The sequence below is a fragment of the Epinephelus fuscoguttatus genome, linkage group LG21 (assembly GCF_011397635.1).
Source record: "Epinephelus fuscoguttatus linkage group LG21, E.fuscoguttatus.final_Chr_v1".
Taxonomy (NCBI): domain Eukaryota; kingdom Metazoa; phylum Chordata; class Actinopteri; order Perciformes; family Serranidae; genus Epinephelus; species Epinephelus fuscoguttatus.
In genome coordinates, this window is record NC_064772.1 from 21,148,230 (window position 1) to 21,172,297 (window position 24,068).

General features: G+C 40.8%; 3 protein-coding genes across 3 annotated transcripts; 2 read left to right on the forward strand and 1 right to left on the reverse strand.

Moving 5' to 3' along the window:
- Nucleotides 1-471: 471 nt before the first annotated feature.
- On the reverse strand, nucleotides 472-7,809 carry usp12a (ubiquitin specific peptidase 12a). The gene is made up of 9 exons (XM_049565654.1): nucleotides 7,431-7,809; nucleotides 6,242-6,322; nucleotides 5,927-6,140; nucleotides 5,566-5,801; nucleotides 5,106-5,182; nucleotides 4,142-4,225; nucleotides 3,859-4,056; nucleotides 1,444-1,522; nucleotides 472-1,352 (listed from the first exon to the last, which is right to left on the reverse strand). Exons 1-9 carry the CDS (start codon nucleotides 7,476-7,478, stop codon nucleotides 1,251-1,253), a joined length of 1,119 nt encoding a protein of 372 aa, XP_049421611.1. The 5' UTR covers nucleotides 7,479-7,809; the 3' UTR covers nucleotides 472-1,250.
- Nucleotides 7,810-8,948: 1,139 nt separating this feature from the next.
- On the forward strand, nucleotides 8,949-12,659 carry rpl21 (ribosomal protein L21). Its single transcript, XM_049565401.1, has 6 exons — nucleotides 8,949-9,039; nucleotides 10,139-10,217; nucleotides 10,351-10,412; nucleotides 10,866-10,978; nucleotides 12,096-12,246; nucleotides 12,539-12,659. Exons 2-6 carry the CDS (start codon nucleotides 10,151-10,153, stop codon nucleotides 12,626-12,628), a joined length of 483 nt encoding a protein of 160 aa, XP_049421358.1. The 5' UTR covers nucleotides 8,949-9,039; nucleotides 10,139-10,150; the 3' UTR covers nucleotides 12,629-12,659.
- An 8,888-nt stretch (nucleotides 12,660-21,547) lies between these two features.
- gtf3ab (general transcription factor IIIA, b) lies at nucleotides 21,548-23,964 on the forward strand. Its single transcript, XM_049565037.1, has 9 exons — nucleotides 21,548-21,727; nucleotides 21,833-21,927; nucleotides 22,013-22,109; nucleotides 22,197-22,285; nucleotides 22,380-22,453; nucleotides 22,684-22,764; nucleotides 22,867-23,099; nucleotides 23,576-23,629; nucleotides 23,721-23,964. Exons 1-9 carry the CDS (start codon nucleotides 21,614-21,616, stop codon nucleotides 23,853-23,855), a joined length of 972 nt encoding a protein of 323 aa, XP_049420994.1. The 5' UTR covers nucleotides 21,548-21,613; the 3' UTR covers nucleotides 23,856-23,964.
- The last annotated feature ends 104 nt before the right edge of the window (nucleotides 23,965-24,068 follow it).

Below are 24,068 nucleotides of genomic sequence, written 5' to 3' on the forward strand. Positions count from 1 at the left end.
CTGTTGCAGTGATTCTGTGCCGCCTGACTCAAGTTTCAGATATGAAGATGCTGGATGCAGAGACTCGCTTTCCTCCTGCGACGCCCTGCTATTCTGGTCCTGTCTGTGCTATTAACAGCAACCCTGATGTGTGTCACCAACCTCCTCCCCTCCCTCCCTCCCTCTCCCTCTCCCCTGTCCTCCATCTTCTCTGCCTCATCTCTCCATCCTTGCAGCACTGCCTCAGAGAAAACCTCCTGATGAAGATCTGACGGGTGACTTGTTGATGTGTGTGTGTATGTGACCATAGTTAGCTGACCAGGCTTTACGTGCGTTTTCTCCACCTGCCGTTTGAGTCTGAATGGATTAAAAATAGCTCCTGTTGCAGTGGGAGAGCAGGAGTACCAGGTAGCACCGCTACGGGGCGATGCTGAGCTCCTATGAGTCATCAGTGCGCACCTGTGGGGCACAGAGAAGAGAGCACACCCTGCCTCAATCTTACTGGCTTTATTTCTTTTTCTTTAAAACAGAAAATGATCGCTTTACAACAGGCCTTTTCAAGCAAACCCTCACATTAAACTTGCCAACACCTACAAAACGGTATCAAAAGTGCACCATAGTGTTAATACATCTTCTCAAGGTCTAACAATTTCCATATTATCATCTTGTAATATTTATACAAATACCATTCTGTACACTGTAGAAATACACAGCCCAGCGTGTCCCATGAGTGGGACACTCACCCCCCACCCATCCGCCTCTCATCCATGATCAAAAACATGATCCACTCTCAGTAAATCCCAGTGCAGAATAACAGCGTGGGGGGTGAAGACGCTGAGCCAATGTTACATCATATGAATTATTAAATACCCATTCAACCCCACACCCAAGGAAAAACCTAATACGGCACTCATACAACCAACTGATATCTGTACAACCCTCATTCAAGGACTTGTTAAAAACAATCTTGACACAGTTTTCATTCATTATCGTCTCATTGTCCCGGCAGCGGCCACAGCGTCCAGCCAGAGTGAAGAGGGCGAGGGGGGCAGGAAGGACACGGAGGCGAGGAGGGAGAGCTGGTAAGTAAGGGGGACTTCCATGGCTGAGCTGCAGCACTGAGTGCGTAAAAGCACAAGTATGAAACACAGCTGTGCGGGCAAGTAGCACACCACGCGGGCTGCTGTGGTGCGTTTATGGTCCGCTGCTTCCCGTGAAGGGGGAACAGAGCATTTCTCCTGGTTTCTGTGGCGAAACGCTCGGCTCCACATTTAGTCTCTGGACTGGTAAAAGAGGATGTAGCCTGACTCAGAGTTCTTGGAGATTTCAGAAGTGAGACCGTAGAATTCCTCTATGGCCTGTGCATCAATTTTCTACAAAAACAGAACACAAAGCAGAGTTAGAAAAATAAACCTACTATGAACATCAAATCAAATATACATATACACAAATGAACTCCCTTACCTCTACAATATCATCATCAAACAGCAACCAGAAGTCATGACTTTTCACAATGGCAATGTAGTGACCCCTGTTCGGACCACTGAAAAGAAACAAAACACTGTATTAGAGCAGATGTTGCCTCTACAGTCATATTACACTGACTTTAAAGGCCCTGCACACCCATGGCCCACCCACACAGGTGTTTCCACTCATGTTCCCTGATTAGACTCCTCCGCAGGACGGTGTAAATGTGTAAACACTTCGTTTTATTGACATCTCTCTGACCTTCCTATGAGGTGGAAACACTTGTGTGGGTGTACAGGGCATTAAATCAAACACAAATTTGTGTAGCTGTGAGCAAAAACATGTTACATGTTGAACACGGCATGACTAATGAAATCTGAGGCTGGTTTTGTCGTGGACTTGTTGAATCTGACAGTTACCACTGGAGCTGGGCAACGCTGACAAAAATCTGACCAGTCCAGTTTAGTTTAAGTAATCTTGAAATTTTCCATCTGTTGCGTCACTATCTATCGCTGAATGAGGTAACACAATGGTGACTGAGCCTATGGTCCACTGGTGACAGCCCTGGTATTTGCAGTATTACGAATCTGGTGTCAAGGGCGACATTGCTGGATAAATTGCAAGTGTTGCACAGTAGTTAATAGTCCGCTCACACACACACGCAACAAAGGTTACATACATGCACACACACATATATTCACCATCTACGCTGCAGTAACCCTTTCATCTCGACATACATTCACCAGCCTGGTTTCAAGCCTGAAGGCCTTTACACACTGGGGGGCGTTTTTTGTGCAATTAATTTGCACCTCAATGCATTTGTTTGGGGTTTTTTGTTGTTGTTATGAGTGCTACTGACACAGAACGCGAATATTATGCAGCCAAAAAGAAATGCAATTTCTTTTTTGGAACAAGGTCAACTTCTCTGAGCCTTAACACTGTGAATAAAGCCATCAACCGATCATGCTGAGAGGATTATAAAACATCAACATCTAGGCTCCATCGTCTAAACCAAGGCGGCGCAAACTTTAGTGTGCCAAACACACTGCAACGCCACTTATCACCATAGGTGCTGCCAAAGAGAGAGGATTTTTGCTGGCCCTACATGAAGGCGTTAACTTATCTTCACTATACTGTTCTCCCGCACTTCGCTGTGCATCTGCATTTCTTTCCCTAACACATGTAAAACGGATTCACATACACAAAAGTGGTTAAAAATGTTGAATTACTGTTTAAAACCCGAGCTTCACCACCATTACTGTAACTGTAACCTTTTTCAAAATCATACTGTACAGGTAGAGAAAATAAAGACAGGTGGCTTTTGTGATACTGTCTACTGACAGTTTCTTTTTCTCTTCTCTCTTGGTGGTAGGTCATCTGGTGTTGTGTTGTGATGTGCGTCATACAATAAAGCGATCCATTGTCCCACTCACAGCTTTCTCCTTTTAAATGTTATGATCCATCACACTGACTGCCAATCGGGGCTTTTGATGTGTCACACACTTATAATTCCCATGTGCTAACAGTGACAAATAGGTCCCCCTTGAAGTTTTTTTTTTTTTTAATTAAATCTAATTAAATTAAATGTTTTTGTCTTTATTAGGAGATGGGTGTTCCACCTCTCAACACAGTTTGTTTATCTGCAGCTCAAACATGACTGGTCAGTACTATTTGGACTAAAAACAGTAACTAGAACGCTTCTACCAAAATCTTGTATCGCTGCCACATATTCTGCACACACATGAAGGTATCTGTTTGTAGAGATTAATATTATACTGTCTCGTGCCCTGATACACTGATATGTTGGCCAATAAAAGGAGTTGTTTGTTAATTTCACTCAGTTTAAGCAGTATTCATTATACTGTATATTTCAGGCACTATATCATGACATTATGATGATGAAATCCCAGATGATGTATGGCCTGAAACCATGACATCAATTTCATCATACGTCTCCCCGCTCTTAAAATAAGTCGGCAAAAGGGAGCTGAAATGGGAGTAAAGCTCAAAGGGAGAAGCTCCCGACAGATAACTTACATCTTTCCCAACTCCGTATAAGTTTGCTTTCTTAAATAAATGTATGTCTATTCATAGTCACGAAGCGCTGGAGTCTGTTTCATCATGCACTGTGTGAAAAGCAGGGAAACACCTTGTATAAATGCAGACAGACAAACTCCCACTCACACTGGGTCAAAACTGGCGCTGAGAAACAGTACAGCACAGCTGAACAATGATGGATGAGGGTCTGTGTTTCCTCCTGCTAGATGTGATTTAGATCTAATGTACATTTATTCTGGTGCCAAAGGGCTCAAGTGCATTTTATTATTAGAACAATGACTTGTCTGCCTGTCTCTGGTTGCTGTGGAGACGGCTATAAGGTGTTGTATTCTGACTGTGTGATCACCTACACACCTCCCACAATGCACCACCACGGCGACCAGGTCGTACAGCCTCTCAGGATTGGTGGCGTCCCCAGAGGTGTTGAAGAGGCGGAGCTCCAGGGGGAAGACGACACGATAGGACAGCTTTGTGTAGCGCTGCAGCTGCTCCATGTACTTAAAGCGCTTCAGGTGCAACGCCAGGATCATTGGCAGCTTCTTAACACGCATCCTGTGACACAAACATTACAGTCAGACACTGAAATGCATCAACACATCTTAAATAACGCACATTAACAATCAACCTGTATACTGACCTCTTGTGTGCCTCCTGCTTGCTTCTACATTCTTCACAGTAGTATTTGTACTCACTGCACAGTGTCTCTGTGTTACTGAAACCTCTGAAAGGAGCCACAAAGAGAGAATTAGCCAATGAATTCCACATCTACAAATGAATAATTGAAAGGGACAGTCCACCCCTGATCAAAAATACATATTTTGCCTCTTACCTGTAGTGCCATTTATCAATCTGTGGGTGGAGATACCAGCCAGAGATGTCTGCCTTCTCTCCAATATAATGGAACTAGATCGCACTCAGCTTGTGGTACTAAAAGTGTCACAAACCTGCCAACCACATCACAACGAATAGGGAAGATGCGTCTGTTATGGACAAGAGGGTTGTGCTTGTCAAAGCGCAAGAGCAGTAATGGCGTCCTCCTTGGCTGAGCTGTAACGTTTGCTAGCTCGGTGGCTCAAAGTGAGCTAGCAGTAAATACACGCTTCCTTCTGTGTGGTGATACAGTTGGCAGGTGTAGTTTGGTAGACAGAAAATGCTGTTGAGTTTTTCAAATGTATTTTTTTGTGCTATCTAGTTCCGTTACATTCAAGAGAAGGCAGACATCTCTACAGCTGATATGTCCAACACTCTGCAACTCCACCCATTGAAAATAGGTGTTTGCAACATAACCAGAGCTGCATCACCATCATAATCAATCATTTGGTCTTTAAAACATCTTAAAAAAATAAATAAATAGTGAAACACATCCATTACAACATTCCAGAGCCCAATGTGACATCTCGAAATTTCTCAGTTGCTTTTTTGTCTAACCGACAGTCTAAAACCCAAAGAAATTTATTGTAATGTTAGGCAGCACTTTTGAGAAACTGGAACCAATGAATGTTTTGCATTTTTCCTTGAAAACTACTTTTCATTAAATTATCATAATAATTGCCGAGTCACTAATCCTGCTTAAGCTCTGCTTCTACGTGCTGTTAGTTTACCTGAGGCAGTGTGTGATGGAGGTATTCTGTTCGACATCCACAGAAAGGTCCAGAAAGTCCTCATCTTTGCTGCTTATCTGAAGAGAAAAAAAATGACATCAAAATAAACTCAAATACTAGACGAATGTGTAAGACAGACCACTTTGGAATATAATAATAATATAGGGCTGTAGCCATACGGCAATTAAAAAATATCACTGTATGCAATTCTATTGTATTTACCTAAAACAGTGTTTCCACTCACTGACAGAAGCTAAAAGACAAATAACTTAAGCTGTTCTCTCCTCATGCCAATAAGCTTTACCTGTGTGAATTTCCTAATACCTGAAACTGGTAGCAGGACTGTTTGACGTGAATAAAAACATGTCTTAACACGACTCTGGTGACACACAGTACAAAATGTTTGGTGTAAGCCACTTAAACTTAATCCTCATATAACAACAGCAGCAAGGCATCTTACCGTTTCACAGGTGAGGCAGCGTGTCTCATTGGTCAGAGTGCCTTGGAAGATCTCATGGACCCAGGTGGGAGCGGGTGTGGCATTGCTGTTGTTGTTCTGAGAGTCCAATGTGCCGTTGGCAAGGCGGCCATTGGTCTTGTCCTGCTTCCGCTCCTCCTGGAGCAAATCTGCGATGGTGTTGAGCAGGTAGTTCAGGAACTCGTGGGCATCCTGCTGCATGTAATTGTCAAACAGCTCTGAGGAAGAAAGTGCAGAAGATGTTAGAGGGTGTTTTGCATAAGGAATTTTTAGGTGATGATTTAAAACTCTGCTATAGATTCTTTGAGCACATCAGTCTCCCTAAGTTTCAGTTTCCTCTCACCATTCTCTTTGCGAAGCCGTGTGATGAACTTCTTGGGTGGTATGACGCCCACTTTCCTCTTCTGGTTTGCGATACTGTGAAACAGGTCGGCCAGGCAGGTGAGCAGGTTCTCCTTCCGCCGAGGCTGACTGCGGTACGCCAATATCTTCTCCCGAAACGGTCGGCAGAAGTATAGAGCCTGCAGCACCGAGTTGCAGTAGCAGGTGTTTCCAAACTAAAATCACATATGGAATATGGTCAAATCAGTTTAAGTACCAGTCAGGTGACGATGATACAAAACACTGAATCTGCACAGTCAGAGCATCATGTACTTACATTGACCAGGCCAAAGTAGTGCTCATTGACCGGAAACTGCTCAGATCCAATCTCTTTCTCCAGAGCAGAGGCATTGGCGCCCTGTAAAAGCACAAGGCCAAAATAAAAAACATTTTAATTTTATAAAACAAGACATATTTAAGTTCAGCTGTTTTTCTGAACACAATGATGACAAAAGCACACTGACGCCACAACTGAATCAGTAGGTAAATGCCAAATTAGATGGCAGCAACTTGGCATCTCCAAGGTAATTTGTTGTAGTGGTAAAACTATACACTAATGGGTGCTTAAAAACTCCAAGACTAGGCATTTTCACCTACCACCTCCACTCTGCCCTTTAAAGCCATTAGAACTAAAAGCATGCATCATCTTTAGCTGACAGCACAGTTGGGCTGATCCTGGCCGGTGCTCCACAGCTACACTCGTCCAAAAAAGATTTTAAATGTAAAACTCGACTGAGATGACAAAATCACATGTGTCCGGATAGAAAATACCCATACGCAGATGGTTTTTTTTAAGTTGGTACAGCTCACCGTGGCGTTTTGGGGGAAACGCACACCCCCTGTATGATTTTGTAAGGGTTAATAGATGCAAAGAAACTAACCGCAGAGTGGACATGGATCTGGAGCGGGTCCACAACTACGCAGCTAATGTCAAACCATGTCGTCATTGCCTGCGTTAATAATGTCTTGTAGTAATAACCAACACGTCAGCTTAGCTTTCTTCCCACGGTTTCTCTCCACATACTGCAAATTAATCGTGTACCAGTCAGAGCCATCCATTACCCAGCTGTGCTCCAGTTGTTGGCAAGATGTAGCACTGCTTTAGCTTCACGGCTAATTCACGTTAGCTAGTTAGCTGTGAATCCCAGCTGCAGCAGGTGCACTGTCACTGCGATTTAAGAGGCAGTAATACATACTAACCACGCAAATAGTCAAGGTATGAGTTAAAATAGAGTCAGCATTAAAGAGAGTCAATCTAATGCCGTTAGCAAAACGAGCGGACCGGAGAATGCAGTGGGTGGCTGCCTGCTTTGCTATGGTCGCAAAACTGCTTGGCTAGCACACACACCAAAATTAACTGATTTTATTTAGATATACACGGTTAAAAGGCCGATAATAGTGCAGCCACGGTTTCCGTATCACCGTATAGCCTGACTAATGCCGGTATGAGACTGCCGTGCACTCACCATGGTACAAAAAGAGGCAAATTTGGAGACTGTCATTAGGATTTCCATTCGGCTAGCGCCATCTTCAACCACACCGCCTCGCGCTGACAAGACTGGGCTGGCTCCCCTCGTGAGGGCAGGCAAGCGATTCTACTGAGCTCGCGACGCAAGGTCCAACAGCTCAAGAAAACGAGAGCGTTCACTGCCGGTTGTTTCCGTCTTCACTTCATCACCGTCGGCGCAGCGGATCGCTTTCTTTTGGGCTATGAGTGTCACACAGTCGGACACAACTAACCATTAAAGAAAAGCGTGTAGAAGTCAAATTAAATCATGTCAACATCTTTGACAAAGTCACGTTACACACCGTCAAAAAATAAAGGTTAGCCTCACTGAAGTTTTGCGCATGCGTATCATCAGTAACCGTGACTTGTGTTTGCACCAGCGTACAAAGTAGTAAACTGTCAACAGGAAAAGGACAGTTGTTTAAGAATATTTTTATATTAGCAGCAGAAAAATTACCCTTTCTTAACAGACTGAGACAAACAGTTAACTCTGAAAACGTTAGAGGTCACAACTGATCTAGGACCAGCTCGCTTCCGGAACAAGTGGTAATGGCTGAGAGAATGAGATGAGAATGAGCTGACTCTTTTTTCCTCTATTTCCCCTTTAATTTCATTTATTCAGTCATCATAAAAAGCTACAAAAATGTGGATGAATACAATTAATAAAATGAACGAATTAAAATTAAAATTTAGGTTTTTAAGGCATACATAAGCATAGCCCTGATGGCTTTCTGTTCTGTCAATCCTGTCAGTGTTGCAGTTCATGCTTAAAGTGCTTTAAGTGGTGAATATTGGGGCTCCTCTCATACTTATTCTATTCAAAACTTTGTCTGCCATTTTTAGTCACTTTATTCGTCTTTATGGAGCAATTTTATTTTATTATCTTTATTATCTTATTTTTATTATCTTTTTATTTATTTATTTATTTCTCTTTTATCTGAATCTATTTAATGTCTTTTTGTTTTTGTCTTGTGCTGCTGTGACATTTGAATTTCTCCACTGCGGGATCAATAAAGTATATATTAATCTTAATAACATGTCAGAAACATGTTCAATATCAATCCAGACGACTGTTACATACATGCATTCATAAAATAAATGTATAATTGTTCCTGTGCCAGTGTTACAGAACACATAGTATTCAGAGATCATTTTTACATTTTTAAAAAGTGATTTTTTAAAAAATGTTATTTATTTATTTGATAGCTTCAGTGTAAAATACACCGACTAACGTTACTGTTGACAAAGTAATTGTTATAGTAAGTCTAAATAAATTCTAATAGGGTAGTGTATCATATGTCTCACAAATTAGTTATTACATTTGTAATCCTTTATTTAACATCTGTCCTAAACATTGACTGTTCATTAGACATATTTCTTCCCTTCAACAACCTCAAAAACACGCAGGCAGCTGACTCTGGGTCTGCTCACCACTCCTATTTACTTTGGCATTACATTAATTTAGTTCAGGCAGTATCTCAGCCAGCCTCAATTGTATTTCACAAGGCGGGGTTTGGGGTCTTTCGATCTCTCTTTCCGCCGTACCCGCCATCTTGTAGAGACCGGGGGTAAGAGTCTCTCCGTGTTAAATTACATTTTCTACTATATTATCGCATCATTCGTACACAATTACATTAATACATGTACCGCAGGGTTTCCCTTTCACCTCAGTGTGATAGTACAGCCCGAAAAATCTTTATATTTAGTGATAATTTCCGTAAAAAATGAGCAGGACCAGTAGCGTGGCTCTCCATGTGGGCCTGACAGGCTGCGGAACGTTTAGTAGAAACAGTATTTTCCTCTAACACCCTGTTGCACCCGCTGTTATACAGCTTAACATTTAATTTATCGTGGATATTAGGGTGTTTATGACGATCTGTGACATTGCAGATAAGCTTCTGTCTAACTTAACGTTACGTGTGCTTGGGATGTAATGTTATTTTGTTGCTAGCCTTTATGTTAGCATAGTTCATACTTAGTTGGTGTAATTAGCAGCATTGTTACTTGGGGTTGAATCAAAATGATCAAATATCGCATTCATGTGTTAGTGACAGATACGTACTTGACCAGTTTTGCTGTCATTCACTTGGATGAGCTGTTTAAATACACTGAGATAAGTTTTAGCTAGTGTGGCAGCTAACTTATGTCTGGATCCTATATTGGCCTTTAAAATCGTCACTAGTCATAACTAACTGTTTTACAGTTCCCATTACCTTTGACTTATCCTGTAAACCAGGTGCACAGTGCTGCAGTTTGAACCTCTTAAGTCATATGGAAATTTTACATTTGCAAATGGTCTAAAATGATGCCACACATAGAACTTTTAAATAGAAAACAGACACCATATTAAAACATTGCATGGACTGACGATTAGTAAAACAATGAGAATTTATTCATCATAAATAATAAATAAATCTAACCTATGAAGGCTTTGTTTTCATGTTGAATTTTAAAATTGTGCTACGGTAATTTTATGAATAGAATGTGATACAAAAAATTGCTGTCATGTGATGCATAGAGATGAAAACAAAGTAAAATTAGATTTTGGGATGCATAAACTTTATTTGCATGCTGTTTTCCATCCAGTCAAACATATGTAAAATATGCTTTTTGTAAGAAAGTATTAATGCTCTAACATGACTAACTGGGGTGTATTTTCTTTTTCAGTAATCAGGCATCATGACGAACACCAGAGGCAAGAGGAGGGGGACCAGGTACATGTTCAGCAGGGCATTCCGCAAGCATGGTGAGTCCAATTTTGAAGGGTAGCTTTGAGTGCACTTTCCTTTTATGAATGAAGTTTAGGAAATTTGGCTTTTATGACCACTGTCAAATCTGTGCAAAACAACATGAATTAATTTGTTGCATTTACTTCACAGGCCCAATTCCCCTGTCCACATACATGCGCATCTACAAGAAGGGAGACATCGTCGACATCAAGGTGAGACCCAGCATATGTGTTGACTCATACATTATCAGTCATCTTTCTAAATTTGTGAGAGATTGTAGTGAAATATGCTATAAGATGTGGCATTACAATGATTTAGGCTACGTCTAGGTCAGGGGTAGGCAACACACGGCTCTTAAGCTCTTCTCCAGTGGCTCTAAGTGGCTTTGACAAAAAAGGATATGGAAATGAGTGACTGTTGTAAGCCCTAAGTGATTATTACATTTTCCAGTTATAAAAATGTGTAGCCTGTATACTCAATAAAAATGTTTAAACATTCCGTCAACTAAAATGTGCATCATATGTGCGGAGATTCATTTGTTAATGGACAACTTTACCCAAACTGTTAGTTTAACTTTTGAAACAGTTACCGATTTGATGCTGTAGTGATTTAAAGTGACTAAATTTGTTGCAGATGTCACATTGTTACATGTCATTTCTTTCCAGGGCACAGGCACCATTCAGAAGGGTATGCCTCACAAGTGCTACCATGGCAAAACAGGACGTGTCTACAACGTAACTCAACATGCTGTCGGCATTATTGTCAACAAGCAGGTCAAGTAAGTAGAAAGTAGTAAATAATTTATGACATTTAAATATGCACAGTTACGTAACTTTGAGCTGACACACACTAAAGGATTTTAAACTCTGTCACACTGATAATCAATTATTTAAAGACGTTCCATTCTCGTAGTCTACAGGGGATGTAGGAGGAGAACAGCTTAATTTGTTTACCAGCTCTCAGTTGTAAACCACTGAATCCAAATACCAGTGGAGTCCTCAACACAAACCTGACAGGTGTGGTGTTGGCCATTCTGGTGTTTGCTGTTGTCTCAGGCCAGTTTTAGACAGTTCATGAGTCTTCAGCCCTTTGTGCACAGAAGTCCCACAATACCGTCACAACAAAGACCCTTTGTTTTTACACAGGACGAAGTAACGCCCACGTGTATGATTTTTATATAACATACTGGCATTGCCTAAAATAGAGCTTTTTAACAATAACGATGAAATAACATTGCAACAATAATCACTTACCTGATGTATGGCGGTTACTCTTGTCCTCTGCTTGGCTCCTGGACCTCATTGTGTCCCCACTTTGTGGACTTTTTGTTTGCTGTACTTCCTCTTGAGCATCTTGCAGGCTCACACTTTTTACACAGACATTGATTTGGCTCTGTTACACCCTCTGCTGCGGGCTTAAGTCAGGGCTACTCTGTCCTCCCATTCTGTGTTCCTTCCTTTTCATACAGAGTGGCAAGGCAGAATAACAGGGTGATATTCCTATCTTTAACAGAGTAATTGGAGCTTTTGATTGATGTCACATAAATATAAAATGTTAATGAGTGTTTTTCTAAAATCCTTCATATCATCATTGTTATCATGACATTTTTTCTGGAATCTGTAAATCCTGCTTCAGTCTTAGGCGTGTACTTGCTCATTCACTTGATCTAGAGGGAGGGATGTGACCCCATCTTCACTTTGCCACCAGGATTGTTCATGTCCTCAGTGGTCATTCATGTGGGGAAAAGTAAATCATCCTTACACACCCCAGTCTAACTGCTGTTTTACCTGGGGCTGTATTGAGGAGACAAGTGCAGATAGTGGAACAATATTACATTGAATTCTGAGCCAAAGCTATCTCAAGTTGTTTCTCACTTATGTTTTCGGCTCTCTCAGGGGCAAGATCCTGGCCAAGAGGATTAACGTGCGTATTGAGCATGTGAAGCACTCAAAGAGCAGGGACAGCTTCCTGCAGCGTGTCAAAGAGAACGAGGCCAGGAAGATGGAGGCCAAGCAGAAGGGCAGCTGGGTGGAGCTGAAGCGACAGGTATGAAATGATGCATTAACTTTTATTAATTTATTGTTCTGTTGAAATATAATGGGAAATCTACTAAATGTCATGTGGAAAACCTTTTGTGAAGAAAGTCATTCAGTTGCAGTGGTTTACTGTCACAGAAGAAAAAAATAAGGAGAAATTAAATTAGTCCCAGTTGTATATTTAAAAGTACATTGTGAATTAATTAATCTCAACAGTCTAGAAATGTTTTGACAGTTTTTTTGGGGGTTTCTGTTTTTAAATATCATTTGATCATCTAAAATTTCCCTCTTTGTCTCCACAGCCCGCTCCTCCCCGTGACGCTCACTTCGTCAGCACCAAGAAAAACGAGCCACAGCTGCTGGAGCCCATCCCCTACGAGTTCATGGCATAAAGTGCTCATCACAATAAACATTTGTACACACGCTGCTTGTCATGTTGTCATCTGTTCCTACATTACAATGATGTTAAAGTGTCATGATGTGCTGTGTCACTCAGTGATGATCCTCCTCCTTTGATTGCTTAATGAAATCAAACGCACTCTTCATTTCACCGGCGATCTGAGAGTGACTGGTGCACATGTCACAAGCACTTCACATCCTCACACCTAACTCACAGCTGTCTGCAAGGTTAAACTTTTATGCACTGACAATGGACCTTTTTCACAGCAGACATTTTGAGTTGTCATGGTAGGAATAGCACAGGTGAAATTTATGACATCAACAATGGCTCAGTTATAGTAAGTTATTCCAGGGAGCCAGCATTGACCATACCAAGGCCTCACTGCAGCTATTACTGTTATTGAATACACCTGTGCTTTTCCTGCTGTAAAATGTCTGCAGTGATAATGGCTTACTGGCAAGCTGGGCCTATAAGCTCCTGACCAGCAGCAATCACAGAAGTTTTCACTAAATTTCTTTGAGTTGGTCCCACTGTGTTGGCATGTATTGATGATACATGTGGAAAACAACTTTATCTCACCTATTGACCCGTACCATAGGTCCTTTTCATCAGACATTTTGATATGTCACATGAAAAGTGTGGTAATAAAATTACAGTGGCTGGTTTTGGGGTCCCATTATTGTGCGTGCTGGCTCACTTTCTTACTGAGACCCCTGCAGCACAAAGCCATTGTACTGTTATAAGTAACATCCATGCTTTTGTAAATACATATAATAAATCAAATTGGGTCCTGCTGAGCCCAGCTAGGTGATGTACCCACACAGGTGTTTTCACTTAATCTAACTGAGTTCTAAACCACGTGTGGGTGTGTCATTCCTCTCAAACTGAGCTGATTTGATGAGATGACAAACTTGTGCAGGGGGTTTTGAGATATATAATTGCACCACAAAAAAGCCTCATTTTGGTCTTGTACAAACCATAATCTCTCCTGTTCTATCTGTTGAAGTAAAACAACTTACATCTTCATAATTAAAGATTGAATGATGCTCAATGGAAGTGTGAAACATTCACCTGAGGACCTTTTTCAGACCTGATTTTTTTTCTTTTCAGAAAAATGAGCAGAATTATTTTTCCATGAATTCTTTTCTTCTCAAGTGAGTGCATTGCTCATCCCTAAAGCTTCAATCTGAGTAGAGCTCTTATTAGATACAACACTGGAAAACACCTGTGTGATTGTGCATGGTATTTGAAACTGCTCAATAAATTTATTAAGACTGCTGATGATGTCCATAGTTTAGGGACTTGAACCCTCCTCTTCAACCCCCTGTCAGTTAAGCCACACATTATTGAAAATTGACTTTCCCCTCAGGGGGACTAATTGAGTATATAAAAAAATAATTTTAAAAACTCACGCTGTCCAGCAGGACATTTCTCAAACGCACAGAGTTCTGTAGTGAATGCCATTGATTGGATATTCTCACTTTGCTGAAGAGTTATGGGGAAATGTGTATCAGCTCATGCAATAGATAAATAGAATGTATTGCATGTTGCAGCCATTAAAACAGAGTTGGAACAAGCAGATACAAAATAAACGTGATGCTGACACTGGAGTAATGTGATTTTCATTCAAACGTTAAAACTAAAGTGTAAAGAAAAGTGGATGTTAGCAGTTATCTACATATGGACTCTAGGCATCGGTGGCATGCATAAAATGTAAGTCCCATTCTTGTAGTGGATACCACGGAGTTTGTACTGTGCAAGTGCAGTTGAAACTCTGTGCAGTAGGTGGCAGTGTGCACCAGGATATGTGTCAGGCTTTAACTAAACATCAGGCCTTTATAGCAAACTTACTGTAAAATACTCATCTGGTTAGTTAGTTATTGGGGTTAATGAGTATAGAAAATATGCTTCATTGAACTGTGAACCATATTTTGATATGAATCACAGAAACAGCTTACCTATGACTTTTCACAACTCAGCTTGACATTTTAAGGTGTTGGGCAGACCATGATTCAGCTAAATTTTCCATTAACCACTGTGATATTCCCCACCTATCTTTAGACAAGGTCATACTGGGGGAGTGAGCTGATAATAATTTATTAGAACAGAACTTTTGAAGTGAGGAGCATAAGGCGCTTTCCAGTGCAAAGTCAAATGTAATGCAACAAAAACAGAATAATGGATAGTACTATAAAAACAGCATGAAGGATCTACAGATATGACTTCATAATCCGTAGATGTTATCAGGGTAGAACACCTCTGGGAACTGCAAAATGTACATTTTGTACAAGTGAGAATGGCAGTTTCAAACAGTTGTATCACTTTTAACTTTATGAGAACAGACATTCATATCTACTAAATCTACTATACTGCTGGCAGTAAGATAAAGGCCCATTACAAAAAAACCTGTCCCACTGCTAGCCTCTTTATTAATACTGTTTAACACTTACATCTCCTGGAACAAATGACATCGTCTATACGACTTCAGACAGAAGTGGGAGAAAAACAGCGGAGAAAATAGTGTGTTTATTTAGCTGTGAGACAGATGTCACATGATTACCGTATGCACCATGTATGAAACCATACTTTAAATTAGGAACATTTGTTATGTCTTTGTAAACATCCCATGACCTCATATCTCTGCTTTCCTTTTTTTTCTTTTTCTTTTCTTTTGTTCCTAAAAACAAAAAAATGATCATAAATAAAAAACATTAAAAAAAATAGACATGCATAGTCCACCTCTGAAGTGTAATTATAACGTGACGTATTTTATGATTTTATGTAACCATATGTCTATAAATAATCTGTCATGAGCTGCAATCAACGTCGTCTTTGTTATCCTTCTCTATTGTTTTTTGCGAATAAGGGGCCAGAAGATATACTAGTGGTTCATTATTAAAGGTGACATGTTGATACAATTCTTCAAGTACATCATCATCATGTGTTTTTTTAAGTGTATTTTATAAAAATAAATCCATATATTAGTCATACGTGTGTGTGTGTGTGTGTGTGTGTGTGTGTGTGTGTGTGTGAGCTGCCTGTCATGGTTTGTGTGTGGACCACTTGATGTGTGCTGTTTAATCAGTGGAGGCTGAATGGCTGGCTGGTTATGTGACAAATAGGTTATCTCATTGCACCTCAGTACTTTACCCAATATTTACACGAGTTAGGACCAGTTTACAGAGATAGGGAGCAGCTTACAGGATGAAGTGTGTGTGTGTGTGTGTGCGTGTGTGTGAGGGAGAGATCGGGATGGAGAAGGCCAGCAGTGCATCAGTCCAAAGATTATATTCCATTTCAGTGGATACATCGCTTGAATTTTCTTGCAGTAGAAGAGACCTGATGATTCAATAAGAGGAGAGAATAAAATGAATGCTTTAATCCTCTCCTGGACAATGGTGGAGATAAACCTGCAGAGGTTGTCTTTCTTCGCCCTCCTAACCCTGTAGGCCTGAGGTCAGGGAATTCAGACGTGGCTCTTATCAGGACAGAGTAATAAGTATCCAACAACCTGAGGAGATAGAAGCAGGAACAACAGATGGAAAAATAGAAAGCAATCAGTCAGTGAGCGGGTTGGCAGCCAAAGCCCTCTGTATTGATCTGAATCTTGCCAGTTGTATTTACATAAGGCCAATGGTGCCTCTATATTTTTGTATATTCCCACAGCTTTTAGCAAGACTTGAATACTTATCAACTAAAGCAAACTCTGCATTGAATATCATTATGCATTTCTACGACTTATTTTAATTTTTCCAGTTTCTATGAATCTCTGCGTGTAGCTTTTCCTCTGTAGCATAGAATGATATCCACCCTGCCTATACATCTACACTACGTCCTTTGTGTGTGTGTGTGTGTGTGTGTGTGTGTGTGTGTGTGTGTGTGTGTGTGCGTTCTCACAGATACACCACAGAGTGTCGTGTGTGGCACTGACTCATGGAAGTTACTGATTGAAGGAAGAAAAAGTAAACAGAGAAGGGGAGAGAGAAAGCAAGCGAGAGGGAGGAGGGCAGAGGGACGAGGATGGTGGATAAAAGCCGTGGAGCACTATGAACTCCTTAATCACACGTGTTTGACACACACAGATTGAGTCTGTCAGCTCAGCCAGCAGCCATATCGACCCGGGGTGTTACATATTAACTACACGCACATACACGCACACAAACAGTAGATAATTGGATATGGACAGCACTGATGCAAGAGGAGTTGTGTGTGGAAATGTTGCATGATATGAAAGTTCACCTGATCGCTCTTTATTTAAAGGGCAGGTTCACCCAGATTACACTCTCAAACTTGACGAGTGTCATCAAGCCACAAAGATATTCTTGTGCCAAATTTCTGAGACAAATTCTCTGAGATTTGTCTGAGGACAGCAGAGGTTAATAGGATGTCATAAGTGCAATGCAGCAATGCGACTTTCCCATGAGTGGATGATGAGACAATGGGCCCCTGGGCACAGATATGCAAAAGGCCCCACCACCTCTCCTACACAAAAGCAAGACACACAGACTCTGTGGAGATTTTGCATTTCTTTGTAGCTGTTATGCAGCTGTGGTTTTGCGTCTCTATGTGGTCATCTCACACCTGGTCAGTGGCGTACATTTTAATTTAAGGGACTTTTTACAGGAGGAGGCCAAGGGGCCCCTGACACGTGGGAATCCTGGGTCTGTCCCTGGTAAGCCCGATCAGTAATGCATTCATGGGACTCTCCAGAAACAGTGAGAAAAAGGGATGTTACATCAGCAGTCTGAGAGGACTATGACTGATTGAGTTTGACCTGGTCCTTTACTTTCTCTGTCTGTTCATGGCTCTAACATGTTGCTGGGGCCAGGAAGAGGCAGAGGGAGGAGGAGAGCAGCTTCAGAGGCCCCGAGAAGCCTCCGGTGAGACAGTGCCCCAGCCTGGATGGATGGAGGATTTCCAGCTGGAGGTGAGTGCTCCAGATGTATTCACTCAATCAAAACCACTCCATCTTAGCTCACTGATCACCATACACAGTTATCCCAAGCTACTGCACCAGCCTAGAGAGTGTAGGTCAACCAGTCTGCCCCCCGACCCCCTCTCAATGTCTCAATGGTTCAGGAAAGGCAGCAAGAGATCCAGCCAGGACCCTTCCAGCAGCCTGACGTCATGGCCCTGCCCTTCTGGCCCTCTGTCTATGGTCCCCCGCCTGGCATGTATTGTAGATAACTTTTATGTATTTCTTTCACTTTTAGTTTGGAGATAACTTTTCACCTCTTTCTTTTCTTCTTAGTAGGTAGAGGAGTTTTTATTCTTGAATTTCTTTTTAGTATATTTAAGTTTTTCAAACACACTCACACTGGTACACACTCCAAACCTTTCCTTCACACTTTCACTTTTCATTTCCCTCTTCAAAAAATCCTCCTTTGCATGTACTGTAGATACCTTTTACATTTTTCATTCCTTTTAATTTGGAGATAACTTTTTAAACACTTTATTTCCTTCTTAGTAAGTGTATATACATTTTTCTCTATTACTATTTTTTAGTATAAAAAGATTTTTCAAACATAAACACACTGACACACACTCAAACTGTTCCTGCTAATGTTCAACTTTCATTTTGCTTCTTCTTATCAAAAAAGAAAAATCCTCCCTTGCATGTCCTGCAGATACATTTTACATCTTTATTTCCTGCTAAGTATGTTGATAAGTTTTTCAAACACAAACACAGATTGCAGGTAACGTTAACATACTTTTTTCCTTCTAAGCACACTTTCTTTAAAAAAAAAAACGTACTTTTCTAAAAACAAAAAAAAGTTATAGTAAGTATTCACACTCAGTGACCCTCTCCAAAAATAAAATAAAATAAAATAAAATAAAATAATTTTCTTTTAACAACGTCAGTCTAGAATATACAGATATTTAGGTAACAAGAATTCAAGTATTGAACTTAATTATTGTTCTTACTGATGCATTCATGCAGTATATTAGTGTTGTGGCAGGTCAGGGTTGAACTGAATAAAAAATGAGTAGTTTGATCTGTAATATTCGTCTTCATATTTTATAAACTCATCATAGGTTTGGACACAAATCCTTAATTTGAAAAGTAACTTGTAACTATATTGTCCATAATTTTTTTATAGGGACTATTTAATTTCAAAGATAAGTGTACTGGGGTAAAAAGTACAATATTTCCCTCTGATATAAAGTGGAATATAAATATAATGTAAAATAAAATGCTGACAAGGAAACAAGGAACAAGAAAAATTCCATTTTGGTTGAACCAACCCTTTAAACTCTGCTCTCCTTCCTCTTCCTCACCAGCCCACATACTCTCCTACTCTTAGAAGAAAACAGGCCCTCAGTGGTGTTGAAAGTAATATTTGTGACTGCGATGAAAGCGTGGGTGTGACATCGTATGTCCACATGATGTGTGTGTTTGGGAAAGGCCTGGAGCTTTGACAAAGGCACAGGGAAATCCCACTGCAGGCCAAACAGAGTGCATGCTGTATCTCTGTGTGCGATAGGTGGGGTGATAGAGTCTGTGTGGTTATCAGAGCCCATGGGGGGAGGCATGGTCATATATGTGGATATTGGGCCAGCTGTATTGATCCTGGCCCTGACAGCACAGGTGGAGGAGGTGAGGGTGGAGGGACCGGATGAGAGGAGCAGGAGGCTGATAAAGGTGTCAACTGACCCAGGCATGCTTACCTGAAGCGTGGGAGGGCAGCGAGGTAACGCCCAACAGGCTCTCAATAGGCTGTATTCACAAAAGTCAGTCAAAGGTTTCACATGAGAGCATGGCATGGGCTCAGAGGGTGAGCGCTAATGTTTGGACAAGAAGATAGCCTTATTGGATTGACAGTGTCTCTGTGTTTTTTACAGAGCCTTCAAAATCTGTCCTTTTTAATCTAAAATGAGTCTGTGTAAGCTTTGGAAGAGAATAAAGCTCTTACAGATGAAAAGTTGAATTCATAAACAAACAAATGCACCTTTTCTCAATTCAATACACTCAGGGGTTTTGCTGCTACATGCTAACTTGTTCTGGTGTGACCATTAGCTTCTGTTGACTTATCTTAGCTAATGTTAGCAAACTTTAAATAAGTATTACTGTACTGTAGCAGACATTACTAACTACTTGTTTTGTCAACTCTTCTCTAGTTGTGTTACTGTTACACAATGTTAAACCAGTAAAATGTTACAAAGTCTTATATTAAGCAGTCTGGTATTATCTTGAATATCTGAATTTCTGCTTTAATCAAAGGACAGTTTCTTAAAGCAAGACTTTAACTTTTAAAAGAGGAAATAAATTGCATTTCTGCTACAGCCTCAGCCCACTTGGTCTGGTAAGACCAGTAGCTTATGGTGGCTAATGTTAGTTAAAGCTTTGTGAAAACTTTTATGAAAATAACTTTTTTTTTTATATTTGCTGAAACTGTCACTATATCTTGACAAAACAACCTCATCTCTCATCTCAACTCAAATACTGCCACTTTGTCAGTAAACAAACAGACAGTAGGGCCTATGAAACCACTGTTCATACAAGTTCAAGTTTTACATACATCAGTAAACTGTAACTATAAAATAAAGGATATTTTACTGCCTCTAGAATCAGCTATAGACTGAGACAAAATAACTTAATTCACTGGGCCGACTGCCGGCAACTTTTAAGGTGGAACGTTAACTTGTAATGTTACTCACTGCATGAGCTGACAACGTGAATCCATCAACACACCTTAAATTTCAGTGTGACAACTCTGACCATTCAATTTGTTTTTATTGTCTCTCTGGCGATCTTTGCTGCACTTCAAATGCTTTTATATTTACTGCATTTTTATTGCCACTGAATGTTCTGGGTTTTACATTTTTATGATCTTTGTTGAAATGCGTCACTTGAGTGTCACAACTTATTTCCTTGCACTCCCATGCAATGACAATAAAGGCTTTCTAGTTCTAGTTCTTGAATGACATACACTTTTAATAATGAGTGGACCACATTTAAGTGTACTGTTAGCAATGGAAATGCTAAATGGACCTAGAGTCTAGGTACCATGTCTGAAGAGTTATTTTTGATCCTAAAGATACTGTACTGAAAGTGTCTGGTGGAAACCTGGTGTAACCTTTGCTAAACAGCGACCACTGTACCTGCAGGTGACAGTGCTAAATTACTAGTTAGCATTTAGCTAAAATAGCACAAGTAAAGAGAGTCGTAAAATCAGCAAAGTGACATTGTTATGTGTTATACAGCAAAAGTAGTTAACAGCTACTGGTAAAACCACAGTACCAGTAAAACCCCTCAGTGTGTTGAACTGATCAGTGGTGGCTCTCATTGCTTATTAAAGTGAAAAAATATCCCATTTCTTCTTCTACTTTAGCTTCGCAGGTTGAGAGAGGTTGATTTAGTTTCACGTTTGTGGGTCACAAAGGATCTCACTTAAGACTACTCTCTGACAACAGTAAATCACATCTATCAGAAAACAATATTGGAGTGTTGATAAGATAAAGATTAGGGCAGTAAATTCGGTGTGTGTGTGATTAATGGAGACAGACAGTCGCCTCTCTCCATGCTTGCGCGCCACACACACAGATCAGCAGATATGGACGCATACTGCAAGGAGCCTGGGTGACACTTTTAGAGCCTGAATCAATCAATGAAGGAAAGAGTCATGGACGTTTATAATGTTTGAGTATCAATGGGATCACTATTAAAGTCAGAGACCTAAATCATTTTCTAGCGTCTTAAAGGTTGCATCAGTCGTGCTACAATCCTGTACAGCTGAACTGCTGAGTATGAGGTTTTATAAGGTGTTAAAAATGATTATATCCATTTGTTGTGGTAAAGATATTGAGTTTAGTTTCAGTGGGGTAGGACACCCCCCTTTCTTGCTCTAGTTGGTACATTCCAATGAGATAAATTAAGCACAGGTGAGCTGCTGGTTGTAGGTCAATAGGTGTCCTGCCCCTTTGCTACTAGTTTTGTCTGTGACCACAGCACCACATCTGACATCTCTTATTAAAGATGGGGAAGAGGTTGCAAAGTCAAAAAAACTATGTTTGCTCATTTTTCGATTGTAAATTAACATTCAGTAAGTCATGGAAGCTTGAGGCTCATCTTTGCAAACACACAGGATTGGTAAGTGGCTCCAAACTGCTAGAAGCCAAAGGAACAAATGACATGAGAAAGACCACGCAGACACATGACAGTTGATATTGTGTTTGATTGTCCACTTCTCCTCAGAAACCGTTCTCCTGCGAGAACTGCGACAAGAGCTTTTGCACTCGTTTCCAGCTCACCAGACATGAGCTCACTCACAGTGGGGAAAAACCACACAAGTAAGCTGCTATATTCCTAATTTGAAATGACTTTGGATACTAAAACTGGTGTTTGCTTTGACCTGTTAGACACTCTGGTCTCCAGGTGTCTGGCTGACGGATGCTCCAAGGCCTTTGTTACAAACTCCAGCATGAAGAACCACATGGCTCGAGTTCACCAGCACCAGGAGAAGCGATATAAAGTACGGTGATCCTTAAGTCTGCCTTTTCACTTTGTCACAGGTAGATTAACCAAGATGTACTGGCTTGCTTTTGCTCTTGTCTTTCAGTGCGACTATCAGGGCTGCACGAAGGATTTCAACAAGAGGAACCAACTCAAAGCCCATAAGTGTGAGCACCAACAGCTTCTGCTATTTCAGTGAGTGGCTAACACGTCTGATGCAAGAATAACTGACATTTGTATCTATCTTAAATCATCTTAAATTTGACCTTTTCCATTTGTTGTGATGTAGTTGTACTTTCAGTGGCTGCACAAGAGAATTTCCCTCTCATGGAAAACTGAAGCATCACGAGAAAGTGCATGAAGGTTGGTGGATAACCAGAAGGCTTTTATTTCTTTAAGTGGTGTGTGTGTAGAGCTGCACCTTTTTCACCGTCAATCTGTTGACTATTTTTGTTAAATTTCTTATCAGTGTTTCTAAAAGCCCAAGATGACGTCCTCAAATGTCTTGTTTTATCCACAACCCAAAGATATTCAGTTAACTGTCAGGAGTAAAAAACAAAATATGCAAATTGTGTTTTTTGTCTCTGCTGCAGGTTACCCCTGTGAGATCGAAGCGTGTCCCTTTCAGGGGAAGACCTGGACAGAATATCAGAAGCACAGAAGAGAACATAAAGGTATGACTCTAATGCTGTGAAGTGTTAAACACTGTTTTGTTGCTTTGCATACGCTGTCAAGTCTCAAATGGCATCTGTATTTAACAACTTCTCTGTTCTCAGTCAAGGTGCCATGTGGGGAGTGCAAAAAGCTGTTTAACAACACCTGGTTCTTGCATCAGCACAAGCTTCGTGCCCACACTGGGGAGAAGAAGAAGCTGTCGTGCCCCAGGAAAGGGTGCGATAAGAAGTTCACCCGTCGCTTCAACTTGGAGAGTCATGTACTGGGAGACCATGAGGGCAAGAAGCCCTTTAGCTGTGCGTACGCCGGCTGTGGGAAGAGCTTTGCCATGAAGGTAAACCTGCACTTTGAATCACAAACTAGTGGGATCCAGTCATGCTGATGGGTTGGCTTTGATATATGCACACTGACACTTTGCTGCAACCACAATACAACAAGAGGCAAATGGGATTTAGTTTGTGGTGCTCAGGGCAATGACGAGCATTTCTTTACAGCAATGGATAATCTAAACTTTGCTCTCTGAATTAAAGATTATCTAGAGCTATTTTCTATAGACTCAAAGGTAACCAGTGTGACAGTTTTGGAAAGATGCACTGCTCACTGAAAACTTAAAATGTATTTCAGTGTATTAGCAGCATAAACTCGAGTTCAAGTGTCAGTGGCAGATATTTAAAAAAACCAGAGCACATTTGGAAACAAACTATAAACATGGCCAGACACCCAAAGAGTCATGTTTTGGGGATTTTGGGTGACCTCATCCTTTAAATTGCTGCTACAGCGCAGTTGGTAACTGCTGTCATTGTTAATCAGGAGAGCCTGTGGCGACATGGAGTGGTGCATGACCCAGCAAAGAAAAAGCTGAAGGTACTGTGTCCTTGTCAGCTTTTTAAAAAATGGTTAAATGTGACTTTTCTCCTCCATCTTGTCCTCCTGTTTATATTTTTGTTCCTTTCAGAATCTACACCCTAAAAAGAATCAGCCGTGGCGTATGGCAGAGCAGGCCAGACTGGCAGCTGCAGCCAATCAAGCGGAGACCAAGAAGCTCGCTGCGAAGCTTCGCAATACAACATTAAAGGATAACAAATCTTGAGGCTGCGTTATATAAATATCTGCTTGTATGTGCTCATTAATAGTGAAGCAAGTCAATTTTTCTGTTGATATACTTTGTTTATGTTAAGGTGGAAATAAAGCCTTGTTAATACAGCACTACACTGAGATCTTTCAAGTTCCTAATAAACTGCTTCATTAAAACATGTCAGACTGCCTTCAGACAGACAACCCCCCACCTGCAAAGTGGAAAAGC

Bases quoted from the DNA above. Each gene is read 5' to 3' on its own strand.
- usp12a (XM_049565654.1), bottom strand. From the start codon at position 7,478: ATGGAAATCCTAATGACAGTCTCCAAATTTGCCTCTTTTTGTACCATG. The intron at 6,323-7,430 runs GTGAGTGCACGG...GTGCTTTTACAG, and splicing joins TTGCCTCTTTTTGTACCATG to GGCGCCAATGCCTCTGCTCT. The intron at 4,226-5,105 runs GTAAACTAACAG...GGCTCCTTTCAG, and splicing joins TCCATCACACACTGCCTCAG to AGGTTTCAGTAACACAGAGA.
- rpl21 (XM_049565401.1), top strand. From the start codon at position 10,151: ATGACGAACACCAGAGGCAAGAGGAGGGGGACCAGGTACATGTTCAGC. The intron at 10,413-10,865 runs GTGAGACCCAGC...ATTTCTTTCCAG, and splicing joins GAGACATCGTCGACATCAAG to GGCACAGGCACCATTCAGAA. The intron at 12,247-12,538 runs GTATGAAATGAT...TTGTCTCCACAG, and splicing joins GGGTGGAGCTGAAGCGACAG to CCCGCTCCTCCCCGTGACGC.
- gtf3ab (XM_049565037.1), top strand. From the start codon at position 21,614: ATGGGGAAGAGGTTGCAAAGTCAAAAAAACTATGTTTGCTCATTTTTC. The intron at 22,110-22,196 runs GTACGGTGATCC...CTTGTCTTTCAG, and splicing joins ACCAGGAGAAGCGATATAAA to TGCGACTATCAGGGCTGCAC. The intron at 23,630-23,720 runs GTACTGTGTCCT...TGTTCCTTTCAG, and splicing joins CAGCAAAGAAAAAGCTGAAG to AATCTACACCCTAAAAAGAA.